At 58.4% G+C, this 27,536-nt stretch overlaps 4 protein-coding genes across 21 annotated transcripts in view; 2 read left to right on the forward strand and 2 right to left on the reverse strand.

Moving 5' to 3' along the window:
- LOC144284802 (aldo-keto reductase family 1 member D1-like) overlaps positions 1–5,775 on the reverse strand; it is a 91,247-nt gene extending 85,472 nt beyond the window's left edge. Inside the window, exons 1-2 of the mRNA XM_077849856.1 lie at positions 5,654–5,775; positions 2,493–2,513 (exon numbers count right to left, since the gene is read on the reverse strand). Coding sequence (XP_077705982.1) covers positions 2,493–2,513; positions 5,654–5,743 — 111 coding nt within the window. The 5' untranslated portion in view covers positions 5,744–5,775. The remainder of the gene's footprint in view (positions 1–2,492; positions 2,514–5,653) is intronic.
- LOC144284804 (adenylate cyclase type 1-like) overlaps positions 1–27,536 on the forward strand; it is a 414,796-nt gene that overhangs the window by 260,110 nt on the left and 127,150 nt on the right. The gene's annotated exons all lie outside the window — the stretch shown is intronic.
- The window catches only part of LOC144284801 (adenylate cyclase type 1-like), a 131,461-nt gene continuing 109,925 nt past the window's right edge, over positions 6,001–27,536 (reverse strand). For 5 of the 15 annotated variants that reach the window (XR_013353228.1, XR_013353226.1, XR_013353217.1 and 2 more), the window contains 7 exons: positions 16,526–16,653; positions 13,187–13,345; positions 12,672–12,813; positions 11,023–11,178; positions 9,565–9,753; positions 7,093–9,127; positions 6,001–6,262 (listed from right to left, as the gene is read on the reverse strand). Coding sequence is in view for 3 of the 15 variants with exons in the window: in XM_077849851.1 (XP_077705977.1) it covers positions 9,092–9,127; positions 9,565–9,753; positions 11,023–11,178; positions 12,672–12,813; positions 13,187–13,345; positions 16,526–16,653 (810 nt within the window). In the remaining 12 variants the exon portion in view is untranslated. Of the gene's footprint in view, positions 6,263–6,899; positions 9,128–9,564; positions 9,754–11,022; positions 11,179–12,671; positions 12,814–13,186; positions 13,346–16,445; positions 16,654–27,536 lie in introns of those variants that run through there. The other 10 variants (XR_013353225.1, XR_013353224.1, XR_013353221.1 and 7 more) reach the window with 6 other exon arrangements.
- Positions 18,651–23,894, forward strand: LOC144285114 (uncharacterized). Its single transcript, XM_077850369.1, has 7 exons — positions 18,651–18,680; positions 19,114–19,230; positions 20,646–20,992; positions 21,586–21,642; positions 22,357–22,550; positions 22,784–22,793; positions 23,420–23,894. The coding sequence occupies exons 1-7, from the start codon at positions 18,651–18,653 to the stop codon at positions 23,502–23,504; spliced, it is 840 nt and encodes a 279-aa protein (XP_077706495.1). The 3' UTR covers positions 23,505–23,894.

The raw sequence follows: 27,536 nt of genomic DNA on the forward strand, positions 1-27,536 counted from the left end.
ACCAGTGAGAGACATCAGCAAGAGCTAACAGGAGCTGTCTCCGAGTGACGAGATCTGCAATTCCGTTTACTTTTTGCACTTCTATACACTGATTGCATTTTTAACGATCATTTATCTGAAAAGTTCTTTCCAAAGTAAAATGTCTTATTTTTTGAAGAGATTCTGACATGAAATGAGAAAGAAAAAACAAAGGGCTTTATTTTTAAAGAAGAAAAACTTCTTCTAGCAAGGTCCTGTGCTAGTCTACTACCCTGAAGGGACTGTGCACTTTGAACTTTGGGAAATGTTCACTGTGCCTACAGAGTAGTCCCATGCTCATTCTGTCATTTCTGCAGTGAGTAGCACCATATAAGAGGTAGTGAGGGCAGCCCCGGTGGCTCAGTGGTTTAGCGCCGCCTGCAGCACAGGGCGTGACCCTGGAGACCCTGGATCGAGTCCCAGGTCGGGCTGTCTGCATGGAGCCTGCTTCTCCCTCTGCCTGTGTCTCTGCCCCTCCCTCCCTCTCTCTCTCTCTCTCTCTCTGTGTGTCTCTATGAATAAAAAAATAAAAATCTTAAAAAAAAAATTAAAGAGGTGTCACGAAGAAGTGAAAGGTACTCCACCCTCTGGTACAGAATGTGTTTTCATTTGAGGCTCAGGGACCAGTAGTGGGTTACTCTCGACCACACTGCTCTCAATGACATCAAGCACAAACCCACTAAGAGACTTAGGCGTGCCTCTGCTGTTATGACATTTTGGTCAAAATGGCAAAGTGCATCTTAATTACACTTTTGATAGGTATGTACTTATAGGTGTCATATATTCAACGACCTTTCCGGGTCACGATATAACTGAGTACACTTAGGAAGTGTAAAGTTAACAAATTAAAGCTCTGACAGATGATAGGACAGAAAATTCTATCCAGAGTTTCACCGATACCATGAAATTATCATTTTGATGGCCCACATTTGTGATGCTCTAAATATATGCACAGTGTAAAGTAGTCAATCTGGATTTCTACAAAAGGACACTGAGCACAAAATGGAAACATAAAGACAGTTCTATGAAATGAATCTCATAAACTATTGACCGAAGAACAGTATATGTTTAAACTAAACAGTCTTTGACTACATGATCATTTATCATACTCAAGATAAAAATAGATTAAAAAATAGTTGATAATTGATGATTAAGACAAAATTCGTATAACACTAGCATTATTCTTTCCAAGTATTCCAAGCAGAAATTCTTATAGGACAGAACCAAAAGTATGGGCTATTTACTTGCTGTTATTTTAATAAAAGAACAAAGAAAAATAAGACCTCACAAAATGTTGAAATAGCTATCTACAGACATTGTAAATTTTTAGGAAGACACTCTGAAACATCAATACGATTGCAAACACACACGCATGCGCATATTCCGGTACGATGAACTTGAAAATCAACAAACTATGTTGGAGTTACAAATAATGGTCCTAATTAGTCTTTTCCCGAAGTAGTAAACAAAAATACTACCTCCTAGTTTTCTGATCAGTGACAAAGTCATTAATAAATGAAATCAAAGTGGCTAGCAATCAATAAAAAACTGATTTGTGAGGGAAACATTTACTGCTACGCTAGGCTTCCATTCCGTATAGGCAACAGATTCATTTTAGTATGTAAAATGCTCAGGGTTGAAGAATGCTTTCGACAAGAAATGATAAAGATGTTCCCCTATCACAGTAACAAAAACATATATTCATGTTGTTTTTTTTTGAACTGCTCATCTTCCTAAAAAAATTAGGTAATGGCTAGGAAAACATAAATTGTAAGAAGCAAGAGGTTCATTTCCCTTAAACAAAACTCCCAGAAAGCAGGCAAGAAAAAAAGACAAAAGACCTCAACAATTGGAAAAGTTGGGGAAGGAGGGGAAAATCTGAAAGCAAGCAAGATGAAAATAATGAAAATACCAGCTGACATAAAACAGGGATAGAATGCAGTCTAATCCCCAGACTCCTGAGCAAGGACGTATGCAAAATTAGCACGGGAACACAAAACTACAACACAAAGGCGGGACGCGGAGCATCGGGACCAAGTATCAAACAAAGCATATCGAATTCGGAACTTGCTCATCAAACTGGATTAATTCTCCCTTTTGACGAAATGCGTTTTGAGTTCAGGTTACGTCACAGGAATATTTTTATGGAATGAATTAAAAAATGTAGAGAAAGACTCTGATTCCTCTGACTCCCCTTAGTGAAAGAAAATCTTCGAATCCTGCTAAAGTTAATTAAAAGCCACGAGGGATCGATGAAATGACGGATTCAATACAGACTGTGACATTCTGGGCCAAAACTGAAGTGTCATCAAAAAGTAATGGTTTTGGTAGGCCCTGGCTAACAAACGAGAAAGGACATCAAACACAAAGACCTCTTTTGTCAAGAATGGTAACACTGGCGAGAGAGAACCTCAAAGTGACATACATACATACGTACCGACAACTGAGTATGTATATTCAGCGTAAAGACTCACCAGGGGCAGGTGTCCATGCCTCTGTGGACAAAACAAAACAAAACAAAACAACTTTGGTTAACAGATCAACACTACATATTAAAATCCAGACACTATAAATTCTGGCACAGAGGCCGAAGCACACATTACATGAAAACACTGTTGCTGTCTCTATCTGGTGAAATACAAAGGAGTGTGAACCTCGTAAATGCAATTTTGGTATCAAAGTCCAACTGACTCTTTGTAATGTGCACTGGCTTTGCAATTCTCAACATAGCAGGTGATAACGTGATAGAGAAGCGAATACTACCGTGACTTCGGTTAGCTGCATGTGAGTTGTTTAAATATCAAAAGGTGAAGTACGACAAATTAGGAATAAAACACAAATATATGGAACGGGTGTTTCAAGAATGAAACCTGGATAAAACTCAAAAGCAGGAATCCTCTCAAGCGATCCTTCGCTACAAAATTAATTCACATTAGTGGAAGGCGTTGCTATGCCCAGTGCTGGGAATGTTTTTGTCCTGTCGGAAACACTTCACGCAAAATACCGAATTTCCGTATTTCACCGTTATCTCCCGTTGTTTTGCTCAGAAAGAGCACAAACCTCTGTGCTAAATTTAAAATGAATTACAATTTTGCTGGAGGTTTAATTGCTAAGTAATTTGTTTGAACAGTTTAAACCACTTACAATTTTAGTCAACATAAAAATTTGTGGGCAATCATACGGGAAAACTCATAAAACCACAGCTAAATTCCTAGGGATCAAAGTGTTATAGACTGAATTAACTAACAAATGATCATTATGATTGGATGTCAACTGCATTCCTAGATTTTAATTCATTTGCATATGTTAGAAAACCATTAGGCCGAGTAAAGGACTAAAAATTGCTTTTAAAGCAGCAACACTATGTAAATCTAAACAGAAATTCCAAACGTCCTGTCATTCTTCTGGGAGTTCAGAGCAAAAGTCGTTCTTACGTGAAAACGGAATTAAGGTTGAGAGCCCACAAGACTCCCTGACGGTGCTTCCTAAGTTAGAAAATGAGCCCATTCATAGGAGATCATAAAGACGCTTTTCTTCCAACAGAGACGGCTTCCTTACTACTCACCCAGTTCCTGAACTCTGTCATGAGCTAGTGAACCCCTAGAACAAAGCTGAGAACAAAACCTGGGTTCCGGCACGACTCCACAGTAGAACTCAGAAGCAGATTAAAACCAGGGCTTACGAGAGCTTTCCCGCTGTCACCTTCACCCGTGGGTCATCCCTAATCCCACCCCAGACCAGCGACAAGACAGCAAGCTCCCATCCTTGCAGGAGTGCGCCGTGGAAGCGTTACAAGCCAGAGACAGAGGGGTTGTGTCCCTCAGAGGGAAGCTACAGGAAATGGTGTCCTTCTTTTCATTTTGTCGTTCTTAAGGAACTTTCATAAAACAGCTCTGAATCATGCAGTCTCCTTTAAAAATGTTCTCCTCATAAGGAAAACAGAAGAAAAATCAACCACCAAAGGTCACACTTGAAAACCCAGAACTTCAGAACTTGCGGAAGAAACACCTGTAAGACCTCTTTCCTTATACCATTTCATGGAAAGTTTCTCATGAGAAATTTACGTACTGGTTTGTGTTTTATGAATCAGACTCGAATAAAAAGAGAGACTTCTGCCACGAAACTTAAAGGGTAAGAAAATCTTCGTGTGCATGCCACTCCCAGCATCATGAGTCATGTTTTTCCCACACAGACTGTTCCACAGTCTCACCTTGATCCCCCCTACTGGTCCTTACAGATGCGCTAACGTGGATTACCACTGCAGTGGTGTATCTATCAGTCCTCCTCCGATATCCGCAGAAAACTAAAGAAGACTGAGGAGGGTCCTCAAACTCCCATGCCCGACCTGGTGAAAATGGCATTTAAAGTCCTTAACACCCGAGAGGAAGTGGCTGAACTTCAGAGGCAGGCCAGGCTCCAGCAGAAGGTCCAACTCCAGACCCAAGCCTCGGTGGCAGCCCTGCGGCCGGCGGGCTCCGCGAGCCCGCAGAAAGGGGGAACCGAACGAACCCCGCCTGGGGCCTGCTTCAGATGCGGCACCGAGGGACAATGGGCCCGTCAATGTCCCAATCCCAAGGAGCCAACGCGGCAATGCCCTCAATGTCCAACGATGGGCCCCTGGAAATCCGCCTGCCCGGGGCTCGGGGGATCCTCGGCGCCTCTACACAGAAGAAACCCTGAGCCGGGAAGTCCAGCCTTTCAACTACTCGGACTGGACGATGACTGACGGGGCCCAGACTCGGACACCCCCTAACCCAGGCCCAGCCCAGGGTCCTGCTCCAGGGAGCGGGGAAGCCCATCTCTTTCCTGTTGGACACGGGGGCGACCGACTCCATTGTGCCTTCCTACTCGGGGGCCAGCTTCCCCTCCCCAGTAGCGGGGATGGGAACCGATGGCACCTCCTCTATCCACGGACCGCCCCACTCCTCTCTTGCAGCCTGGATGGGTTCTCCTCCTCACACTCCTTCCTTAGAATCCCTTCCTGCCCAGCTCCTCTTCCTGGAAAATCCTGACATCTATCTATCAGCTTCTCCTAGGCTAAGTCCTGCTACCCTCCTACCTCCCCCTCTACTTCCTTTGTACTTAAGAGTCATTAGGCGCGCGCACACACACACACACACACACACACACACACACACAACAGAGGCAAGGGACACAGCAAGGGACGAGGGGGGCCCCTCGCGCATGCCCCGCTGTCCCAGATGAGCACCAGTGTGCTGGTCACCTGGCAGGTGCACAGCCCACGCCTCCGGTAGTCATCCCCTCCCTCCCCGGGCTCGGACCGACAGCTCGCATACCTGCACCCGCACACCTACTAACTTGGGTGGGCGGTGCAAGAGTCAGTGTTTTCTGGACACTCCCATGACCCTGGGGATACCCACTGTCCCGTGCAGCGCAGCAAAGGCTGAGCCACTCTGCGCGGCAGCCCTACTGCCAGACGCCTCTGGGGATGGGGAGCTCACTGCTCAGGATGTCACCAAACTCCTGTGCCTGTCAGGCGCGGCTCATGGGGCTGTGCTCAGCATCCCCTGGTCTCCGTCCTGCCCCAGCACTAGCTCCTCTACCTGCACGGCCCCTCCCCAGGGGCCCCTCTGCCGTACCCCTCCCTCCGTGGAGCACACGGAGCACCTCTTGCCTGTGCCGTCCAGAGGTAGTCCAGCCGCAGCTTGACGTCCACCTGCCGGGCGTGCAAGGCCAGCGTGCACGAGAACAGCAGGATGGCCATGATGGGCTCGAAGCTGAGCCCGGACACCGCGTTGCCCCGGGGGAGGTGGGGGATGGTGAGGAGAGAAACCTCTTCAGTACCGAGGGCCGAAGACCCGTCCACGTGCCCCTGGGGCAGGCCAGTCGGCAGCACCTGCCACCGGCCCGGCTGCAGCACCTCCCGCCAGAACCGAGGCCTCGCTGGCCCTGGGCCCAAATGGACACACGGAGAAGCCGCGGAAGCAGGCAGCGCCCGACGCGTGTCTCCGGGGGGCCCGGCAGCAGCGCACCTACCCCGAGGCCCGGGTGTAGCCGCTGAGCTCCAGGACCAGGATGTAGGACGCGGTGAGCACGAGGAGCAGGATCGTTTTGGGCAGGGAGGACACTCGCAGGAAGATGGCCAGTGGGAGTGTGTCCACCAGGCCGCAGAGCAGGGCGTGGGGCACAGACGCGCAGGGCGCAGCGGGCACAGGCCACCGGGCGTCAGGACCACCAGGGTCCTGTTGGGGCTGGAGCTCCAGGCCCAGGGCAGACAGCCCACCTGGAGGGGGCAGAGGGGTGGAGGGGGCAGGGGCGGAGGGGGAGGGGGCGGGGGTTAGGGGGAGGAGGAGCAGAGAAAGCAGGGCCAGAGGAGGCAGGGGCAGAGGGGGCAGGGGAGGAGGGGGAAGAGGAGGCAGGGGTGGAGGAGACGGGGGTAAAGGAACAGAGGAAGAGGGGGCGGTGGGGGCAGAGGAGGCAGGGGTTGGAGGGGGCAGAGGAGCAGAGGGAGCAGGGGCCGATGGGGCGGTGGGGGTAGAGGAGGAGGGGGTGGAAGAGGCACGGGTGGAGGAGGCAGGGGCAGAGGGGACACAGGGTCAAGAAGAGGCAGGGGTGGAGGGGATGGTGGGGAGTGCAGGCAGCCGGGGCAGGAGTGGAGGGGGCAGGGGCAGAGGGGTCAGCGGCAGAAGAGTAGGGGTGGAGGGGCAGGGGAGGAGAATCCAGGGGCAGGGGCGGCAGGGAGATGGGGGCTCAGAACCAGCCGCCCTCAGCCCACCCGCTGCTACAGCTTCCTGTGGGAAGGAGGGGATGCCCCCAGGTGCCGCCCGCCCCCCCTTGCTGTGCCCTCCAGGCTCCTCCCAGTGTAGGCTGGGAGAAGCAAGAGACCCCCTCGCCCCCCCAGACCGCCTGTGCCCTCTCGGCCCCCCTACTGTCACTGCGGCCCTGCCTCCCTCCTGGTACTCAGCGCCCCACCCCTGCCCTGACTCCTGCCCCAGCTTCTAGTGCGCACTGGGGAGGGGCTGGGTGTCCCTTCACCCGGAGACAGCCCCCCTCAGCCCCGCACACCTCGCGGGGCTCCCCCCGCTACACCCTGCCGCCTGCGGACATGCTCACCACACATCCTTGGCCACGGAGCAGATCAGGACACTATGAAAATACACAAGTCGGTGCGGATCTGGATGGTCAGGCTCCTGGAGAACACTGGACAATAAAACATATTACTGTGAACACAGGCGTTCCTTAGAGTCGGTTCGGGTCGCAGGAACGGTCACAGCACAGAATGGGCCGCGCGCCCTGGTGCCGCTGGCTCCCCACCCAGGCCCCCCCTCCACACATCTCAGCTGTGCCCAGGCTTCCTCTCCCAGGTCGACGCTGCCAAAATTGAAACAAAATCTACTGTCTTTCAGTGAAAAACCACCACACCTGCCACCGTGTGCCCCACGCTGTGACTCTGGCACTGGAATGATCGGATTAATTTGACATTTTTATTGCATTAAATCCTTAACTACGTTATGTATTTTTAGCTTTATATATTGTTATTATATGAAATAACAAGGATGTACACGTACTTGTGTCTTTTTTAGGTACTTTAAGTTTTATGTTATTCACATAGGTTTTACGCTGTTTTTGTTACTAGAAATTTTATTTTAAATCTGTTTGGGGGAACCTGGGCAGCTCAGGTCATGATCTCAGGGTCCTGGGACCGAGTCCCACGTCGGGCTCCCGGCTCGGGAAGGAGTCTGCTTCTCCCTCTCCCTCTGCCCGTCCCCAAAATTGTACTTTCTTGCTCTCTCCCAAATAAATAAAATCTTTTTAAAAGAAAAAAGGCAGCTTAAATACAGTTTGCAATAGTCAACACGTGAGTTCGTGGATAAAAGCGCAAAGTTCTTTTTAGATTCACGCTCGTGAAATTCAAAACAAAAACTAAAATAAAGACCGCAGGGACCCTGCACAAGACGCTGACCAGACCCGCAGCAGGCCAGGGCCGGCCCCCTCCGCGGCCCTCCCCTGGGGGAGTCCCGACCCTCCTGTCCCCACCAGCTGGCCTTCCGCGTCCTACGCGGCTCCCACGGCGCAGCCTTGGTTCCAGATTCGGTTCGGGATTCCTGAGTCCGACCCTGCCGCGCCGTGCAGACACGCTGGGCCCCCAGATCTCAGGGAGAGGAGCCCCCTGCAGCGGTGCCAGCCCCGACTGCTCACACCTGGCGCTGGCCACCTCCCTCCCTGTCCAATCTCGTGTCCGCCCCTGGCCGGGACGGAGATGTGCCAACGGACTCTCGCCCGGCCGACAAGGCACACGCAGCTCACGCATTCGCTCAGCAAACACGGGGTAAGGGGGGCTCCTCCCGCTGTGGACATCAGGAGCCCCTGGGAGCACTGCCCAGGTCTGGCCTCTGGTGGCCTCTGGTGACTGGAGGGCCACCGGCCGACGCTCAGCAAGCTGTGCCCGGAGTGCAGGGAGGCTGAAGCGGGAGGCGGCCTGGAGTGTGCAGGCCGGGCTCAGAGGCAGGGGCGGCCTGGGGGGTGGATGCGCCGTTCCCATTTGGCAGCCAACTGGCCAAGCGGTGGCGCCTTCCTACGACGATGCTGAACGGGGGACACAATCTGCCCCCGTGGCTCCCCCGGTCTGGCCCTCCCTCCGAGCTCTACTCACTGAAGGTCATATGCAGCGGGCGCTAGCCGCTCCCGCATGTCCTATGGATGGGCAGGGACTTACGATTCCTGGAAGCACTCACGCAGGACAGCTCTGCTCCCACCGCCCACGTGCCAGCGCCACACGACGCTCTGCGGAAACGAGAGAGCCAGCGAGCCGCCGGGGGCTGGCCTCGGTCACCTCCGACCCGGGGCGCCCGCTGAGCGCCTGTCACACCGTCCACACTCCGTGCAGCCCGGTTCCACTCCCTCGGCTGCCCGGGTGCCGGCTCCCCCGCACTCACTCCACAGGGCACGGTGACATCCAGGGATCCGGTGTCTTGGGACCCAGGCCTCGGGGCTACTGAGAACAGCGGAGCACCCAGGGCCGGGCACACCGCCTCGCCGGGTGCAGAGAGCACGCCAGGGCTAGGACGCGGGCCCGCAGGAACCACAGGGCGCTGTGGCCTCGCGCAACCTGTCATCCTCCTCGGGGGCCCTGCTCAGGGTCGCGGACCTGTGGCAGAAGGGCCTGCCCGGCAGGGTCACCCGACAGCCACCTCCCCAGCTCCCCAGCTGGCATCCTGTCCCGGCCTCGGTGCCTGTACCCCCGCCCTTCGGAACCACCGGCCTTGTCACTCCCCGTCTCCACACCAGGGGCAACCCCCAAGGTGGGAGGCCAGGACACGCTGTCCCCGACAAACAGACAAAGGACCAGAGTCGGCAGGTGCACACGGCCCCACCTGGGAGGCATCCCTCACTGCAGAGGTTCAGGGGTCAGGGGCTGGGCCAGGATTCAGGGACATGGCCCTGTGCTCCCAGGAGGGGCAGGAATCCAGCAGCGACATCAGACGACAGGGAGGGAGGGAAGGGCCGGCGCGCACTTGCACAGGCATGCGTTCTCGTGCACACACGGCCATGCACACGCATGGACACTCACGCAGGCACACTTACAGATGCACAAGAACGTGGTAAGAAAGGGAAGCCGCGGGATCCCTGGGTGGCGCAGCGGTTTGGCGCCTGCCTTTGGCCCAGGGCGCGATCCTGTGACCCGGGATCGAATCCCACATCGGGCTCCCGGTGCATGGAGCCTGCTTCTCCCTCTGCCTGTGTCTCTGCCTCTCTCTCTCTATCTGTGTGTGACTATCATAAATAAATAAAAATTTATAAAAAAAAAAAGAAAGGGAAGCCGCCAGGGGCCCTCAGGACGTGGGAACCCAGGCCGGGCAGGTGGCAGATGCACCCAGTGCTCGCAGAGCCCGTCATCCTGACTGCAGACACGCAGGGCCTGAGCGAGATGGGCAGGAAGCTTCCCCCCAAAACCCCACCAGTAAACACCGACATGAGGAGACCCTGCCCCCCGTGGGGAGGACGGTGAGGACCACGCTCTCAGACGTGGCTTTGCACCGACAGGGCCCGCTCTCAGGAACACTCTTGCATATGCCTGCCTGCCTGGGATGTCCAAACCCACCGGCCACACACGTGAAGCCCCTGGATACCGGTGGGGGAGGGGGGGACAGGACAGGAACTCAGTGTTGATGGAATTCACATCCCAGCAAAATTCTCACAAACGTGAGCTCAGAGCCAAATCCACAAAAACCCTTAGAGGCCATAAACCCCTGGGAGTGCCCGCCAGCAGAATCTGGTTTCTTCCTGAATGAAAAGCCCCAAAAACTGCAGGGATGGAATTCCTCATAACTGCACAAAACCCAGGATGGCGGGGGACAGACGGCATGGTGTCGGGAAACAGAAATCAGTCGTGGACAGAGCCACGCTGGGCTAGGGGGCCCAGGACGCAAGGACACAGCAGGGGAGGGGCGGCACGCCAGGCTTTTCCTGCCCCCACGGAGGACCGGGGTCGCCCCTGGAGGGGCTGGGGTCTCCGCCCGCACCCCCAGACAGGAGGCCCATGTGGTAGAAGCAGATGCTGGGACCCGCAAGGGGCGGCACCATCCCCCAACCCAGCAGAAGAGGAAAAAACCCAAGGATGCCTCTGACCAACCCAAGGGGAAAACCAGAAACTCCCGTGAGCCAGGTCATGAGGTGGGGACCCCACGGGAGGCCGCTTTCTGCGGACAGACTCCATGATCTAGCCACGGAGGAGAGGCAAGCAGGTGCGTGGCAGGAGGCCACGGACAGGAGGGGGCCGAGGGCGGGTCTGTGGGACGGCGGCCGGGGCTCACAGGCCGTGGCCGGGGCTCCAGACCTCACAACAGAGCATCTGAGGACCGTGAACCTGCAGACGGCAGCGAGGGTCTGAGCACGAATTTACCAAGAAGCACGGGGAATGCCAAATGGAAAAAAAAATGCAAGAGGATAGGAAGATTTTCACAGGGAAACGAAAGCCACCCAGCCCCGGACAGCATCCACACGGTCAGGAAGCACAAAGGACGGCGCGGGCGGCCCTCCTACCTTGTCGTCATCCTCACACGTCATGTCGTTGGAGAACAGGATCTCCGCCTTGAACATCTTCTGGCACTGCATGAGCTGAACCAGCAGGTAGCACACGGTCTTGAATTTCATCCTCTTGGCTGCCTTGATGTCGGACAGGATGAGCCCTGGGAGTATCTGTGCAGAGAGGTGGTCCGGGGACGGCCCGTGAGCAGCCCCGAGCTGCCCCCGGGCCGGACACGACCTCACGGGGACACAGACGCCAAACAGGCGAGCGGGACTGGCGGGCCGGCTCCACGGCACACGGCTCTCGGCTCCTCCCGGGGCCTCTGGACCCAGAGCGAGGCCCCGGAGCGGGGCCTGCAGCAGTGGGGGGCTTGGGGCCCGGCCAGGGAGGGACCCGGAGGCCTGGACGTCGCTGGCTGGCGGGGCGGCAGCCGGCCGAGGACCAGCGCCAGAGACCCCCGGGGTCCTGCCCCGCAGGCCCCACCTGCCTGGGTGACTGCTGCTGTGCTGGGGTCCTGGGCGACCCCTCGCCCGGCCCTCCTCCAGGCCCGCGAGGGCTGCCCCTGCTTCAGGAGTGAGCTCAGGGAGCCCCTCGGCCGTGGGCCCCAGGTCACAGGGCCTGCACAGCCCCAAACCACGGACATGCAGGACGGAGAAGCTTCAAGCTCTGTCTCGCAGCCGACCTGCTTATGTCCTGAAGGAGCACCAGGGCCGCTGGTGCCCCCCAACCCTGCCTGTGCGCCACAACCCCCACTTGTGCCCCCAGACCCTGCCTGTGCCCCATGGCCCCACCTTCTGTGCCCCCAGCCCCTCACCTGTGCCCCCCACTACTCGCCTGTGCCCCCATCCCTCGCCTGCGACCCCGCCCCTCGTTGTGCCCCGCGACCCCTGCCTGTGCGCTGAGACCCCGTCCTGTGCCCAAGGAACCCTCTTGTGCCCCGTGGCTTCCCCTTCTGTGCCACCCGCTTCTGTGCCCCTCGCCCCCCTCCTATGACCCACATCACCCGCCTGTGTCCCCCGACCCCAACCTGTGTCCCGCACCTCCTGCCTGTGCCCCCAGCCCCTCGCCTGTGCCCCCCGCCTGTGCCCCGCGAACCCCGCCCATGCCCCGCATCCACCACCCGTGCCCCCTGCCCCTCACCTGTAACCCGCATCCCTCACATATGTCCCATGGCCCCCCCTCTGTGCCCCCTGCCCCTCGCCTGTGCCCCCTACCCCTCGCCTGTGCCCCCCACCCCTTGCCTGTGCCCCATGCCTCCTGCCTGTGCCCCGCGAACCCCACCTGTGCCCTGCGCTCCCCGTCTGTGCCCTGAGACCTTCCTCTGTGTGCTGAAACCCTCGACTGAGCCCTGGAAGAACTAGGCCCCCTTAATCACACTCAAATCCGTTTCCTTGGGCACACAGCCCTTGAGGGCCCTCTATGGGGGTCACAGGCCCTCCCACGTGCACGGGACCCTCAGCCCTCAGCAGCCCCACCACTAACGTGACATGCTGGAGAGGAGTAGAGGCCCAGGAAGGTCAGTGGGGGGGGTGGTTGCAGGGTGGCCCCGCCCCCAAGAGGACCCCAGGCTCCGCCTGGGGGTCCAGGAGTTCGTCCACCCCGAAGGCCTGGCCCATGCCCAGGACCAGGCGAGTGGGGGCCCCGTCCCCCTCCCGGAGCCTACCTTCCGCCGGTGAGACGGCACGATGAAGAACGTTTCAATGTTGTGAGCTTTCAGGAAGCTGTTCCTCTTGTGCCCGTGACCCTCCTCCACCTCGTAGTCACCGTTCAAACACGCCAGCGTCGTCCTCGTGATGTGGACCTTCCTGCAACACAGCAGCCCCACCATGCCCAGGGCCTGCAGGCGGCGGCAGGCAGCCCTCCCTGCAGGCGCGTCCAGGACTCAGGCTCCCTGTGTCAGGGGCAGCCAAGGCACTTGGACACGCAGTGCCGGGAGAAAGCTGGTGTGCCCTCCGGACAGTGAGGCCACGGGGCCCCCCTTCCTTAGGTGAGCGCAGGGGACGAGCAGAGAGAAGCGACAGCACCAGGTGGTCTGAGCCTCGGACCTCCTCTCCACCCACTGCGGCTCCTGCAGAGGCTGGGGGTCCTGGGGGCCCCCCGCAGGCCCCTCCCAGGTGGCTCCGAGAAGCACCTGCACCAGTCCTTTGGCCCAGAGCGCATCGCCTCCCCTCCACTCACCTGGGCAGGCCGGCGACCTCCATGACGTTGGCCAGGGTCACGTCGTTGGACCACACGTCGTACTGCCATTTGCGCAGGCCGAGGACCCCGCAGAGGACCCTGCCGGTGTGCAGCCCCACACGCACGTTCAGGTCCACCTCAGTGGCCTCGGCCACCGACCTGCAAGAAACAGGTCACGGACATGAGCTGGGCCCTCGTGTACACGCATGAGGGGAGCCTGGACAGGCGGGAGCATGGGGTCCCCGCCCTGTGGGATGCACGGCCACAGTCAGGTGCCAGAGGATGCGCTGAGCCAGGTGCTCAGCCCCTCTGTGCCCTGGTCTGTCCACAGGTGGCCCCCACAGCAGGTGTGTCCAACGGGCCTTCCGCATGAGCGGCAAGCCCAACCACACCAGGAGGCCGAGCCACGGCCCAGGACACGGTGGCCCCGTGGTTAGCAAGTCTGCCACAAGGGAAACCACAGACATGCAGGGCCACCAGGCCGCCACCCTGGAGCCAATCTCACCAGCGCCCAACCTGGGGCAGACCACCACCCGCCCAGCACAGCAGGTGGCCCGTGAGCTCAGAGACCAACCTCCCTCCTGCTTCAAAACTGCGGTTGATTCATGTGCGCCCACCTTCTTCCTAGTACAACTTGGCCCAGCTGAGACGCAGCCTCCAGGGAGCCCTCCCAGGCCCTCACCCCCATCCCCCAGGGCCATTCGCCAAGGCCTTTGGGTGCCGGTTGCCCTTGCAGGAACCCACTCCCCCAGCCGTGAGGACCGCGTCCCCCTGGCCCAGCCTTCCGTGGCCGGGCGCCCATCACCACCCCTTGAGCCCAATGAGGGCCCAGCCCCCAGAACCACAGTGTTTCGCGTCAGGTCTGGGGTCCCCGCCCGGTGCACGTCCAGAAGTCCGCGTGCCAGCACGGGTTACTTGGGAGTCTGAACGGGTGTATCCTCTATACCTATCGACTCCGCGGCCTGGCGAGGGGCGTCTGCAAGCACCACCTTCCTGCCGGTCGCCCACAGCTCACTCTAGCCATCCAGGCCGCGGCGGGGCCTTGGGGTGCTGCGCCCTTGGGGCTCCGAGGGAGAAGACTGACAGGCCCTGCTCAGAAGGAAGCCGTCGTCCTCCCAGGGCCCTGGGCCCAACGCACAGCAGCACACAGCCCGGCCAGAGGCCAGACACCCGCCCTGGCCACTGCTCCTCGCTTCTTCTCGGGCAAGTTTCACGCTTCCAGAGTTCCAGGCTAAACACAAATACACAGGCTTCCGTACGTTTCTGTGTCAGAAGGGGGCGGTGCGGCAGGTGAGGGAGGCCACCGGCAGGCCAGGAGTGGCCCCCCAAGAGCCCGTCACTGCGTGAGGCCCACCGTGCGGCGGACGCACACAGGCGGCGCCCTGCGCTGGGGCCCCCAGAAAAGGGAAGAGGGGCTCATCGTGGGCAGGAGGCCGGCTCCGAGCTGTGGCTCTGGTGGCCCTCGCCCCCGTCCAAGCCGGGATGGCGCCCAGGACACGCTCCCAGTCTCTGGAGACAGAGACCGGGCCCTGGATTCCCAGGAGACCATGGAAGCTTCTGGGGATCTGGAGCCGACGCAGACGGCAGCCCCTGGAGGCCAGGGAAGATGCCCACTGGCCCCGGGGTGGGCGGCCTCCGAGGCCAAGGTCGGTTCTCAGGGCCGACAGGGTCGGGGAGCCTGGAGCTCAGCCTCAGCGGACAGGAGACACTGTCAAGGGGCCCCCACCGCCCCAAGGGAACGGAGCAGGGAGCAGACAGGTGGCCGATCCACCTCTCCACACGGCACAGCAGCAGCCACGCCCGAGGGGAGGTGCAGAACTCCGGGTTGGGGCAGCCATTAGACGGTCACAGAAATCCCTCCGAGGCCGCCCAAGTGCGGCGAAGGTGGGGCGCACCAGGGCAGGCCCAGAGCCCGCGTGAGCAGCCAGGCGACCCAAGCATGCCTCTGGGCGCCTCTCCACCCAAGGAGACCTGGGGGCGACGGGGGCACCAGGTCCCCCCAGGAGGCCCCCAGCAGGGGCGGCCGGCGTCACCCCCCTCAGGGACATCAACGGCACGAGCCGTCGGTGGCACCCTGGCCAGGACCTGCCAGGGACGCACCCGTGACCGGCTGACGGGGGAGTGGACACCTGCCTCCCCGCACCTCCCCCTGCACAACCTCACTTTGGCCCAGGAGGTCCCAGAACGACACACGACGTGACCCAGGCTGTGCTCCACACTGATGTGGCCGCGACGTGAGAGCTGCTGGGCGTGAGCCCCACGCGACGACACACAAGACAGCACGGGCTGTGACACAAGGGGTGACGCGCGACGGGGCGGACGTCACATGCTGACAAAGGACGCGATGTGAACCGCAGGCGTATTCGTGGCACGTGGTGCCCGGCGCTCTGATGGCTGGGACGTGGCCGGGGACATGAGAGGATGCCGTCGCGAGGGGGAGCCTCCGAACCCTCCGGGAGACGCACCTGTGCTACCTGCCCGGCCCTGCCCGCCTGCCCCAGTGCAGCGCCCCCTCGAGGGCAGAGGCTCCAGTGTCTGGATGCACGCTGGCCTCACCGGGGTCTCTCCCGGGCCAACCCTGGCGCGGTGCAGACCCGCCACCACTGGCAAAGGGACCCACTGCCCTCAGGGCCCCCACCCCTGTCCCCGAGGGCACTGCCTGCCTCCTGGACGCCCCACCTCCACACCCGTCCACACTTCGGAGCCTCCTCGTTTGCATCTCTCTCTCCCCTTTCTTGTTCCCCAGACGACGCTGCTGCTGCCTCTTCTCAGCTCCGAGTGTGGATGCTGACAGCGGTCCCTGGGAATTAAGCCCGTCCTGCGGGGCTGCACCCACCCCTCTGAGCTGCTGAGACGGGGGCACGGGGGTGCTCCAGCCACCGGCGCGGCCTCCCGGCCCCACGCCATCCCTACCCCGACCGAGGGTCCCTAACTCTTCATCCCGCTGCCTGACGGGACGAGACAGGCTGGCTGAGAAGCGGACACGGCCGGCCCGCGGTGTCCAGGCGACGCGCACCTGTTCCCTCCAAGGCCCCTCGGCACGGGGCACCTGGACGCCAAGGCGCGCAAGGCCGAGCACGTGCAGTTCCTTCAGCGGAACCCGGCTGACTCCCTGGATGCCCGGCCTGGCTACGCGACAAAGCGTATTTCCTCCCGCCCCACTAACGCCATCCCGACAATGCTCGGGACGGTCACGGATAAAGAAATGCCGTCCCAGCCAAATGCAGAGGAGGGGGTCCCAGAGGCACACGCGCCTCACCATGCGGCCTGGCTCTCGGTAGAGTGGACGGGACAACGCGGGGGCGGACGCCACGGGGACGGTCGCCGCGGGGCGCTCACGTGATGGTATCGATCATGTCCAGGCCCATCTCCACGCAGCAGTGGGCATGGTCGGTCTTGGGCTGGGTGACGCCGGACACGCAGTAATAACAGTCGCCGAGGATCTTGATGCGGTGACAGTGGTTCTCCTGGGGGGGGGGGGACAGGACAAATCCCAGGTTAGTGACCCGCCCGGGGCCTGGGCACCTGCACTTTCACCACCAGGTGCCAGAGACCACAGAGCGTGCAGCACGACAGGCAGGGGACCCCCTCGGAGGCCAGGACAGCCTCAGGAAGGTGAGCGGCCCCCAGGGCTGTGGTTAGGGTCACCCTGGGGCACCCACCCGGCCCTACACCTGCACTCAGGCCGGTTCCCACGCAGGGGCCCACCCTGCCCGCCCCGCGGCCCAGCTGGCACACCCACACAGCCCCAGCCTGGAGCCAGCTCTCTCTTCCAGCTTCCCTCCTGACCACCCCCTCAGACCGTCACCTGCTGGCCCCTGTGCATCGTGCCACACACCCCCGACACCGGCCCCCGAAGGGCAGGTGTGCACACCTGAGTCCTCGTGGCTGGCCTCCACGGGATGTGTGGGCGGCTGTCTGTGAAGAGTCACCCGCCGGGACCCGAGCCGCAAGGGGCGCACCAGGGTCTACACCCTGACCTCGCCACCCAGGGTCATCTCAGAACTGCCACTCTAGCACTTTGCAACAGGAAGAGTGTCAGCGCCCACCTCGCCGTCGCCCGGGGGCAGACTCACTAGCACCTGTCACACGCTGACCCGCTGCTCTCGCCTGTGATCATCCTCGGACACTTCTGTAAAGCTCCCCTCTGCGTCCCTAAAATAGCAGACGGCCTCACAAGACTCCTTCCCGCCAGTGGCTCAGGTCCACGGGTGTGACCACGAGATACGAGGGAGACGCTCTCCAAAACGCATTCAGGCGTTCTCCCAGAGGGGACAGCAAGCCCGCTACACGTTAACGGAAGTCGCAAACTTCACGAAAAACGATGACCTTTTCCAGAATGAACACAAGCAGTGAGAAGCGTGGCTGTGTTCACACGGGGAGTGACGCGGGCGCCCTGGGCCCACGGGCGTCTGCAGCCCCCTCTGAGAGCACATCCCCCGGCTTCTGCTCATGCTGCCCTCCGTCTGCCCAGAAGGACCGACCCCTCCGGCTTTTCTCTGGTGCTACACGTTGACCTGAGAATTCAGGCCAGGACGCCCAGGAAGGACAAGGACAGGGAGCCCTCTCCCAACGTCCCCTGTCCCCAGGCCTGGGGCCCAGGGATGGCACCAGGGGCCACTGCCAAGCCTCGCCCGTGTCCTGGGCGTCAGGATGTCCTCCCAGCGATCAGCCCAGGGCTGCAGGGTTTCAGGATAAGGACGGCCTCACACCTTCTAGGCCAAGACTCCCACACCTACTGTAGGGTTTGCCTTGGATTCAGGAGCCTAGGATCGTGGGAAGCTATTGCCCATCCCTGCCCCGGTGGCACTGTCATCTTCTGGGCCTCCAGAATGAGGGTACCGGTGCCCACGTGTGTGCACACAGGGACCTTGTGGGCCTGGACGCATGGACACACCAAGGAAGAACATGTGGTGGGAGGTATTTCCTGCTTGGGACACCCGCCTCCAATGTCATAGATATGATGCCACAGTGGCCTGGGGACGTCTGGAGGAAGCACCTGCTAGGATAATCCCTATGCCACAGGCAAGAGGCAGACCATCCCCGACGGGCACAACGGCTTCTCCGGGGTGGAAACCTGGGAAGAATGGAAAGTTGTGTCTGAACCCAGGTGTGTTTCCAGGCTGGGGCCCTGGCTGCACACAGTCCTTCCCTGGGGCCTGTGGAGAGGGGTGCGGTTGTGTCACTGTGTGCACACAGGCCATTGCCTGTGGGGGGCGGGGGGGCCCATTGGCAGCCCCGAGCGCTGCTCCTGAAGCTTCCTCCAGGAGTGGACTCAGGGAGGGGGTCCCAGGCAGTGAGGTCACTTCTTTCACAACAGAGGCCAACAGAACTTGGAACCCCTGCCCGGGGCCCCCACATTCTAGTGCAGCCCCACCTCAGGCTCACTTTCAGGAGACTTTTGCTACTGAAAGATGTTCCCTTCCGGTTTTCCCAGTTTCGAGCCACGCCAGGAACCCCAGGGATGCGGCTGCTTCGAACGCTGGAGACGTTGGTGCCACCGTCAAACCCAACGCCTCAGGGAGTTTTTCAGGAGGCGCCGTAGGGTAATACAAAGCAGGCCAGGCCACCTGTGCCAGCCATCCTGGGTAGCCCCATCCCCTCCTCTTCAGGGAAACAGGGATGTGTGGGCAGGTCGCATCCAGGCTGGAGGACATTGAAGGGCAGCAGGTTCCCCGGTGATCCCTTCAGGGTCACCCTGATGTCATGGTGGGCAGGGTGGAAACAGGATTACCGAGGCGCCTCTTACCCGCCCCAGAGTTAACCCAAGGCCCTGCAGCCGCATCCCTTTGCTCTACCTTGGGGGAGGTGTGAGCCGGCTGTACTTGGTGGGTCTGCAATGGAGTCAGCTGGGTGTGCGGCCCGGCCGAAGCGGCCAGACCGGGCGCTGAGGCCTCCTGCCTGGCTGCCACACACTGTCTTTACAGAGCTCCACATGGGACAATGGGTGGCGGCGGAGGCGGGAAGAAAAGGACATCCCCCACACCCCGGTGGTGATCAGGAAGCAGCCCAAAACAGCTAATGGAGGCCTGCAAGGGTTCAAGGTGAGTGCAGGGGCTGGGGCCACCCGACATCCAGGGCCACGATGCAGCAGGAAGGGCCCTGGGCCCCAGAAGCCAGCCTGTGCTCCCCCGGGCTCCCCCCTAGACTTCTGCTCCTTCAGGAGTCTGGATTCTCCTCCTCCCCAAACTTACCCCCATGACCCTGACCCTGCCTGGGCCAGATGCATGCAGAGTCCCTGTGCACAGATTTGTAGGAATATCAGAATAGAGCCTTCAGGGGATGCCTGTTCGCCCAGGGTTTAGCGTCTGCCTTGTGCCCAGGCCCTGATCCTGGAGACCTGGGATCGAGTTCCGCCTCGGGCTGTCTGCATGGGGACTGCTTCTACCTCTGTCTGTGTGTCTGCCTCTCTCTCTCTCTCTCTCTCTCTCTGTGTGTGTCTCATGAACAAATAATAACAACTTTTTTATAATTAAATCTTTTTAAAGATTTTATTTATTTATTCACGAGAAACCGAGAGAGACAAGCAGAGACACAAGCAGAGGGAGAAGCAGGCTCCACGCAGGGAGTCTGATGTGGGACTGGATCCTGGGTCCCCAGGATCACGCCCTGGGCTGAAGGCAGTGCTAAACCACTGAGCCACCCGGGCTGCCCATAAAAACTTTTGAAAAAGAGACACGTGTCTCATCGCACGTGGTCTCCAGTAGTTTCCACTGTGCTCTGCTTTCTCCTAACTGGTGCTCCCAGGAGGCCCCACTGGCCTGACGTCCTTCCCCACCTTCTCCAAGGCTTGAGCATGGTCCTTGTGAGTTGGGAGACTTTTCCCCAAAGGGACACGGGGCTCACTGTACTATGTCTATCGCTCTGCAGTTAGGTTTTGAAGGAGCGCATCCCTGCCCCCCGTGCCACGGGGTCAGGCACAGGGGCCTCGTGTGCTGCACAACATGTCAGAGGCCAGTTGGTCCCAACAGCCATTGAGCCCTTCACTGATGCAGGACTTCGATGCGATTCCCTTCTGTTGCCAAATCACAGGGTGGCGCTGAACATCCTGCAGCCCTCACGCCCTGGGACCTGGACCTCCACCCAAGGAAAGGTCTCCGTGTGGGCACCTCGAGACAGGAACGTGTGGTCAAATTCAAGGGGTGAAGCCGTTAATGCAGGGAGGTGCTGTCAAAACTCAGCTGACAAGCGGCCCTGGGAGACTGACCCCTCCCACTTGAGATCCTTGTATTGATGCAAATTTTTTTGAAAATTTATCCTCTAAGATTATTTCTTTATTGGATAGTTTGTTTAAGAGACAGGCAGAGAAGCAGGGAGCGGAAGAGGGAGACACAGGCTCCTCAAGCACACTCTGCCCCAAGCGCAGAGCCTGCCAGGGGCGGGATCTCAGGATGCTGAAACCATGACCTGAGCCACAACCCAGAGTCAGATGCCTAGTGACTGAGCCGCAGGCGTCAAGCCCCGTGTTTCTGCTGTGGGCACTCCTGCCACCACCACCGCCCCCCGTCCCCCGCAGCCACTGAGAGCTCGGGCTTTGGTCTGCGCTCCAACACCCAGGTGGTCTGGAGGCTACAGTGCAGGCTGCACATACGTCTCCTCTGTCCCACCTCAGGCTGAAAGGGCCTCAGCCCTGAGAAAGAATCGGATCTACCCAACCACCCCCAGCCGGAGGGAGCTGCTGGAGCAGCAGGTAGAAGAACTGGTGCCTGCCTTGCTGCGCTTGGACAATCTGTTCCTATTTGAATTTCTAAATGTTTTGGAGGAATATGGCACCCCTGAAGAGGTGCTGGACCTGCTGTTTGCAAAGTGAGCACCCTGACCCTCCACAGCCCAGGGGAATGGGCCACCTACTGGTTGGGAGTCTTGGGGAAAGTGGCTGAACTTCCCGGCCCTTGGGGCTGCTCCTCCGACTGGAGTAGAGTCACGCAGGGCCTAGTCGGGTCCTGCAGGGCAGCCCCTAGGGCCTGGCCTGTGGCAGGTCGGCTAGAGGGGCTGTGATTGTGCTCAGCAGTCGTCGTTCTCTCCCCATGACGAAGCCTGTTCCGCCTCCCCACCGTCACCAGGGTCTTGAGCTGACCTGTTTTGCCATGGAAAGGGAGTTTTGAGTCCATCTGGGGTCTGTATCCTGGGGCATTCGGGGTAGGGGTCCCCGGGGACCCCTGGGCGCCCAGGCCCACTTGGATATCGGCCATGGGCCTGGCCAGAGCCCTTTCATTCCTCAATCATTCAGGAAGCGCCAGCAGGTGCAGGTCCTTCTCCAGGAGCTGCCCGTGGCCCAATGCACAGAGCTAATGGCCCCCCAGGGTTCTGGACTAGTTGGGGTTCAGAGGGTGACAGCAGCTATGAGGAGAGGTTGGGTCCACAGGACGATTCATGTGATGCCCCCCGCCCTCCTCTAGATATCGATACATCATACATACTTGCAAGAAGGAAGGAATCCTGGACCAGTGGGAAATGTGAGTGAGCCCTGACTCATGCAGGGGAGCCTTCCCTCTCCAGGAGGGTCGCGAGGGGGCTGTGGGTCGGAGGGGCTGCTGGACCCCTCACCCCACACGTCTGCAATTCCTGTGACAGGGCAAAGGTCTGAGGCCCCTTTAGGAAAAGAGCAAAGGAGAGCCGTGGGTGGGGTGTGGGCTTTGTGGGAGAGCACTGGGACCCCAAAGGGAGACCTCCTCCATGCCCATCCCCACCAACCCTGTCTGCCCCACACCTGGGACGCAGAGCAGAGGGTGTGGGGAGCATCACCCTCACCAATCTGGTGGCACCTGGACCCGGGTGCACGGCAGGTGCTCCGGAGACCCAGTGAGTGCTCACGGACCAGACGGCCCCAGCCCTGTGGGAGATTAGAGTCAGTGGAAGGACACCCCCTGGGGGCCCCTCGTGAGGGAGGCAGGGCAGACCCATGGGAGGGAGGTTCCCTGGGAAAGACAGTGATGGTCACACCGCTGGTCATGGGCTCCCACGCACAGAGGCTTCGTGCCAGCCCCTCCTCAGTGAGCAGGCCTGTGGCAGGCAGGACCGCCAGGTGGCAGGTGGACAAGGAACAGCACTGGCCTCCGACAGCCCCGGGCGGGAGGCCGAGGGCCCCGGTTCCTGCAGGGCTTCCCCGGGACCCCTCTGTGTGAGGGAGCCCTGTCTTCTGACGCCTCTGCCCACCTGTCCCTCCTCAGCGCCATGTCCTCCTTCTTGACCATCTGGCTGGACTACTATGAGGAGGACTTCCACGATCCCCCAGAATTTCCTGCCCTGACAAAGCTGCTGAAATTCACAGGGCAGTACGTGCCAGGCTCAGTGCTCGACTGTCGTGCCGAGCGCTACCTTTGGCGTTTCATAAACCTCCATCAAGCGGAGTTTGAGGGTGGAGGTGAGGAGAACTAGGGTGGCCGAGTTGGGGACAGGGTGGGCCACACAGATCAAGCCTCCGTGCTGCTGGGCCAGGAGCACTGGGTAGGCTCACACCCCATCCCCACGGGCTGCAGTCTGGGGAGACCTCCCAGGGCTCTTGCACTCACACACGTTGAGCGGTGGGAAGAGGGTCCTTGATTTGAGAGGGACGTGGAAAGTCCATCCTGGTGATGATACTTTGTCTTCTTGGAGATGATACTGTGTCTTCAGACCGTGAGAAACACCATGAACCACCACAAGAGCGCGCCCGAGCCCCGACTCTGGGGCCTGCTCCACCTTCAGGGTCTCAGGGGATGGAGCTGGTCCTGGCCGATGCAGCTGAGGGATCGGCCCAAGCCCTGATGCCAGCTGCCGCTTACAAGGTAAGACACGTGATGGTCAGACCTCTCCATCCCTGTCCTGACCCGGAAGAACCACCTGTAACCTTGGGAGCGCTGGAGGCCGAACGGGCCCCACCACCGGTTATCGAGGTCATCGATGGGCCGGAGCAGCCGCCTCACTCAGGGGAGCAACCGGCTTCGGACACCGAGCAACACCCTGAACCACCGCAAGAGCCCGCCTGAGCCCCAACTGTGGGGCCTGCTACACCTTCAGGGTCTCAGGGGATGGAGCTGGTCCCGGCTGCTGAAGCTGAGGGCTCGGCCCCAGCCCTGATGCCAGCTGCCGCTTACAAGGTAAGACACGTGATGGTCAGACCTCTCCATCCCTGTCCTGACCCGGAAGAACCACCAGCACCCTTGGGAGCGCTGGAGGCTGAACGGGCCCCACCACCGGTTATCGAGGTCATCGAAGTGCCGGAGCAGCCGCCTCACTCAGGGGAGCAACCAGCTTCGGACCCCGAGCAACACCCGGAACCACCGCGGCAAGAGCCCACCCGAGGCCGACTGTGGGGCCTGCTGAAGCTCCTGCCTGAGGTGATCGAGCCGGTCCCGGCTGCTGGTGCTGAGAGCTAGGCCTCAGCCGAGATGCCGGCTGCTGAGGTCAAGCCAAGGTATCTGGTGGTCATACCTCAGATTCACTGCCCCGACCTGGAGGAGCCACCTGCTTCTTGGCCACCCCAGAAGGAGGAGCAGGTCCCAGCGCTAGCTCTCGAGGTCATCGAAGGGCCAGAGCTGCCACCTGCCTCAGTGGAGCCACCAGCCTCGGCCCCCGAGCAACAGTTCGTGAAGGCTGCAGCACAGTTGAAGCCTTCCCCTCCCCTTTCGTTGTGCTGTTTCTGTATTTTGTGTTTTTCATAATTGCTTCATGAATTTTATTTGTAATAAAGGATAAGTTAACCTTGTACAAAATTGACTCTGATGCTTTTAAATTATACATCGTGGTGCTTTAGGTCCATTCATACTTCCAAGCTCGTTCTATGAGGCCAGCATCACCTTAATTCCAAAACCAGACAAAGACCCCACCAAAAAGGAGAAAATTATAGTCCCATATCCCCGATGAACACGGATGCAAACATTCTCAACAAGATATGAGCCAACAGGACCCAACAGTACATAAAGAAGATTACTCGCCATGACCAAGTGGGATGGATTCCCGGGATGCAAGGCTTGTTCAACACTCGTAAAGCAGTCAACGGGATGGATCACATCAACAAGAGAAAAAACAAGAACCAGATGATCCTCTCAATAGATGCAGAGAAAGCATTTGACAAAATACAGCATCCATTCCTGATCAAAACTCTTGAGACTGTAGTGATAGACGGAACATTCCTCAGCATCTTCAAAGCCATCTATGAAAAGACCATAGCAAATATCATTCCCGATGGGGAAACACTGGGAGCCTCTCCCCTAAGATCAGGAACACGACAGGGACGTACACTCCCACCACGGCTACTCAACATACTACTACAAGTCCTAGCTTCAGCAATCAGGCAGCAAAAAGAAATAAAAGGCATTCAAATTGGCAAAGAAGAGATCAAACTCTCCCTCTTCGCCGATGACATGATACTGTACCTAGAAAACCAAAAGACTCCACCCCAAGATTGCTAGAACTCATACGGGAAATTCGGCGGCGTGGCAGGATACCTAATCAATGCCCAGAAATCAGTGGCATTTCGATACACTAACAACGAGACTGAAGAAAGAGAAATGAAGCAGTCGGTCCCATTGACAATTGCACCCAAAAGCATGAGATACCTAGGAATACACCTAACCAGAGCGGTAAAGGATCCCTACCCGAAAAACTACAGAACACGTCTGAAAGAAACTGAGGAAGACACAGAGAGATGGAAAACTATTCTGTGCTCCTGGATTGGAAGAATTCATGTATTGGGAAAACGTCCACGTGACCCAGGGCAATTTACACATGGAAGGCAATCCCTATCGAAATACCATGGACTTTCTTCAGAGAGTTGGAACAAATCATCTGAAGATTAGTGTGGAATCAGAAAAGACCCCAAGTAGCAGGGGAATATGAAAAAAGAAAACCAGAGCCGGAGCATCACAATGCTGGATGTCAAGCTGTGCGACAAAGCTGTGCTCATCAAGACAGTGTGGTACTGGCACAAAAACAGACACACAGATCAACGGAACAGAACAGAGAATCCAGAAGTGGACCCTCAACTCTATGGTCAACTAATATTCGAGAAAGCAAGAAACACCATCCACTGGAACAAAGACAGTCTCTTCACTAAAGGCTGCTGGGCACGTTGGACAGCCACACGCAGAGGAATGAAACTGGACCATTCTCTCACACCACCGTACACAAAGAGAAACTCAAAATGGATGAAAGATCTAAATGTGAGACAAGAAGCCATCAAAATCCTAGAGGAGAACACAGGCAACACCCTTCTTGAACTTGGCCACAGTAACTTCTTGCAAGATACATCCATGAAGGCCAGAGAAACAAAAGCAAAAATGAATCACTGGGACTTCATCAAGATGAGGAGCTTCCGGACAGCAAAAGAAACGCTCAACAAAACTAAAAGACAACCCACAGAATGGGAGAACATATTTGTAAATGACCTGTCAGATAAAGGGCCAGTGTCCAAGATCTCTAGAGAACTCATTCAACTCTACAGCAAAGAAACCAACAATCCAATCATGAAATGGGCAAAAGACATGAACAGAAATGCCACAGAGGAAGACACAGACGTGGCCACCAAGCACGAGACAATGCTCCGCATCACTGGCCATCAGGGAAACAAAACGCAAAACCACAATGAGATAGCACCTCACACCAGTGACAATGGTGAACGTTAAGAAGACAGGAAACAACAAATGTTGGAGACGATGTGGAGAAAGGGGGACCCTCCTGCACTGTTGGTGGGAATGTGAACTGGGGCAGCCACTCTGGAAAACTGTGTGGAGATTCCTCAAAGAGTTCAAAATAGAGCTGTGGGGAGAGCCAGCAATCCCACTGCTGGGGATTTACCCCAAAGATACGGATGCAGTGAAACGCCGGGACCCCTGCACCCCGATGATTATAGCGGCAATGTCCACAATAGCCACACTGTGGAAGGAGCCTCGGTGCCCATGGACAGACGAACGCATAAAGATGTGTTCTACCTATGTAATGGAGTATTCCTCAGCCAAGAGAAATGACAAATACCCCCTATTTGCTTCGACGTGGAGGGACCTAGAGGGTATTATGTTGAGTGAAATAAGTCAATGTGAGAAGGCCAAACATTATATGGTCTCATTCTTTTGGGGAATATAAAAATTAGTGACAGGGAATAAAGGGAAAGGAGGGAAAATGAGTGAAAATATCGGTGAGGGTGACAAAACGTGAGAGACACCTAACTCTGGGTAAAGAACAAGGGGTAGTGGAAGGGGAAGTGGGTGGGGGGTTGGGGTGACTGGGTGATTGGAACTGAGCGGGGCACTTGGTGGGATGAGCACTGGGTGTTATGCTACATGACGGCAAACCGAACTCCAATAAAAAAAATCGTTTTAAAAAGAAGTGTGAACCCGCGGCGCCCGGCCCTGCGTCTCCACCCTGTCGGGAGCAGCGTGGGGCGAGCGAAACGCTGGCCACCCGCTCTCCTCCTGCTGCTGCTGCGTGGGCTCTGCTTCCTTTCCTGGTGCTGGGCCCGGGGAGCGGGTAATGGGCCGGCTGCTGCCAAGGGGGTCGCGGGGGGCCCTCGCCTTCATCTCTCTTGCACACTCATGCTTGCGCTCTCTTGGTGTGTGTGTGTCCGCCAGCTGCTCAGCCCCGTCGGGGAGACCAGACTGGGGCTCTTGGTCGGCGCTGCCGGATGTGGGGACACCTTCCCGAGTAGGCCACAGACGCAGCAGGAACTGTCCTCCCACATCCTCTGTGGGGCCTGGTCCTTTCAGGGAGCCCACCGGGTGCCCTCGGAGGACACAGCCGCGGTCTTTGCTCCTGCCTCTGCTCTGCCCGTGGGGCCTGAGCTACCCCAGGCCCGCAGGCCGCGTGCCCGCTGCTCTGTGGGGCTGTCAGCTGGCAGGTTTCCTGGGACCTTCCCTGCGGGGCTGTCCTGGGGGCTGAGGAGGACTCCTTTCTAGGCGATGGTTCCTCCAGAAACGGCCCCCTTCCAACGGCTTGAGTAGGCGGGAGCTGACTCGTCAGTCGTGTGGGGGCAGGTTTGTGGCTCCCGGTGGCCAGAAACGGGTGGGGATTCCTGAGTATGTCCGAAGCAGCCCCTGGGAAGCATCGGGTGGCTCTCGTGCCTTCAAAGGAGGTGCAGACACCAGATGGCTGGGAGGAGCATCGCCAAGGGGGCGCAGAGCTCTGCCCCCCTAGTTCGGCCGGAGCCTGTTGCTGGAGCTGCTGAGGCCCATCCTCAGGGTCCCCAGGATTTGCACACCTGTCCCATGTACCAGGGTTCTTATGGCACGCACGTACATGAGAACCGGCCTCGATGGTCTCGTCGGGGTCTCTGGTGTGACGACGTGGGACGTGCACCGTACCCCAGCTACTCGGGAGACTGGCGAGCCATACACTCCATGGTCTGTCGTCTTCTCTATCTGACGTCGTTTTCAGT

This window comes from Canis aureus, chromosome 15, assembly GCF_053574225.1.
Source record: "Canis aureus isolate CA01 chromosome 15, VMU_Caureus_v.1.0, whole genome shotgun sequence".
Taxonomy (NCBI): Eukaryota; Metazoa; Chordata; class Mammalia; order Carnivora; family Canidae; genus Canis; species Canis aureus.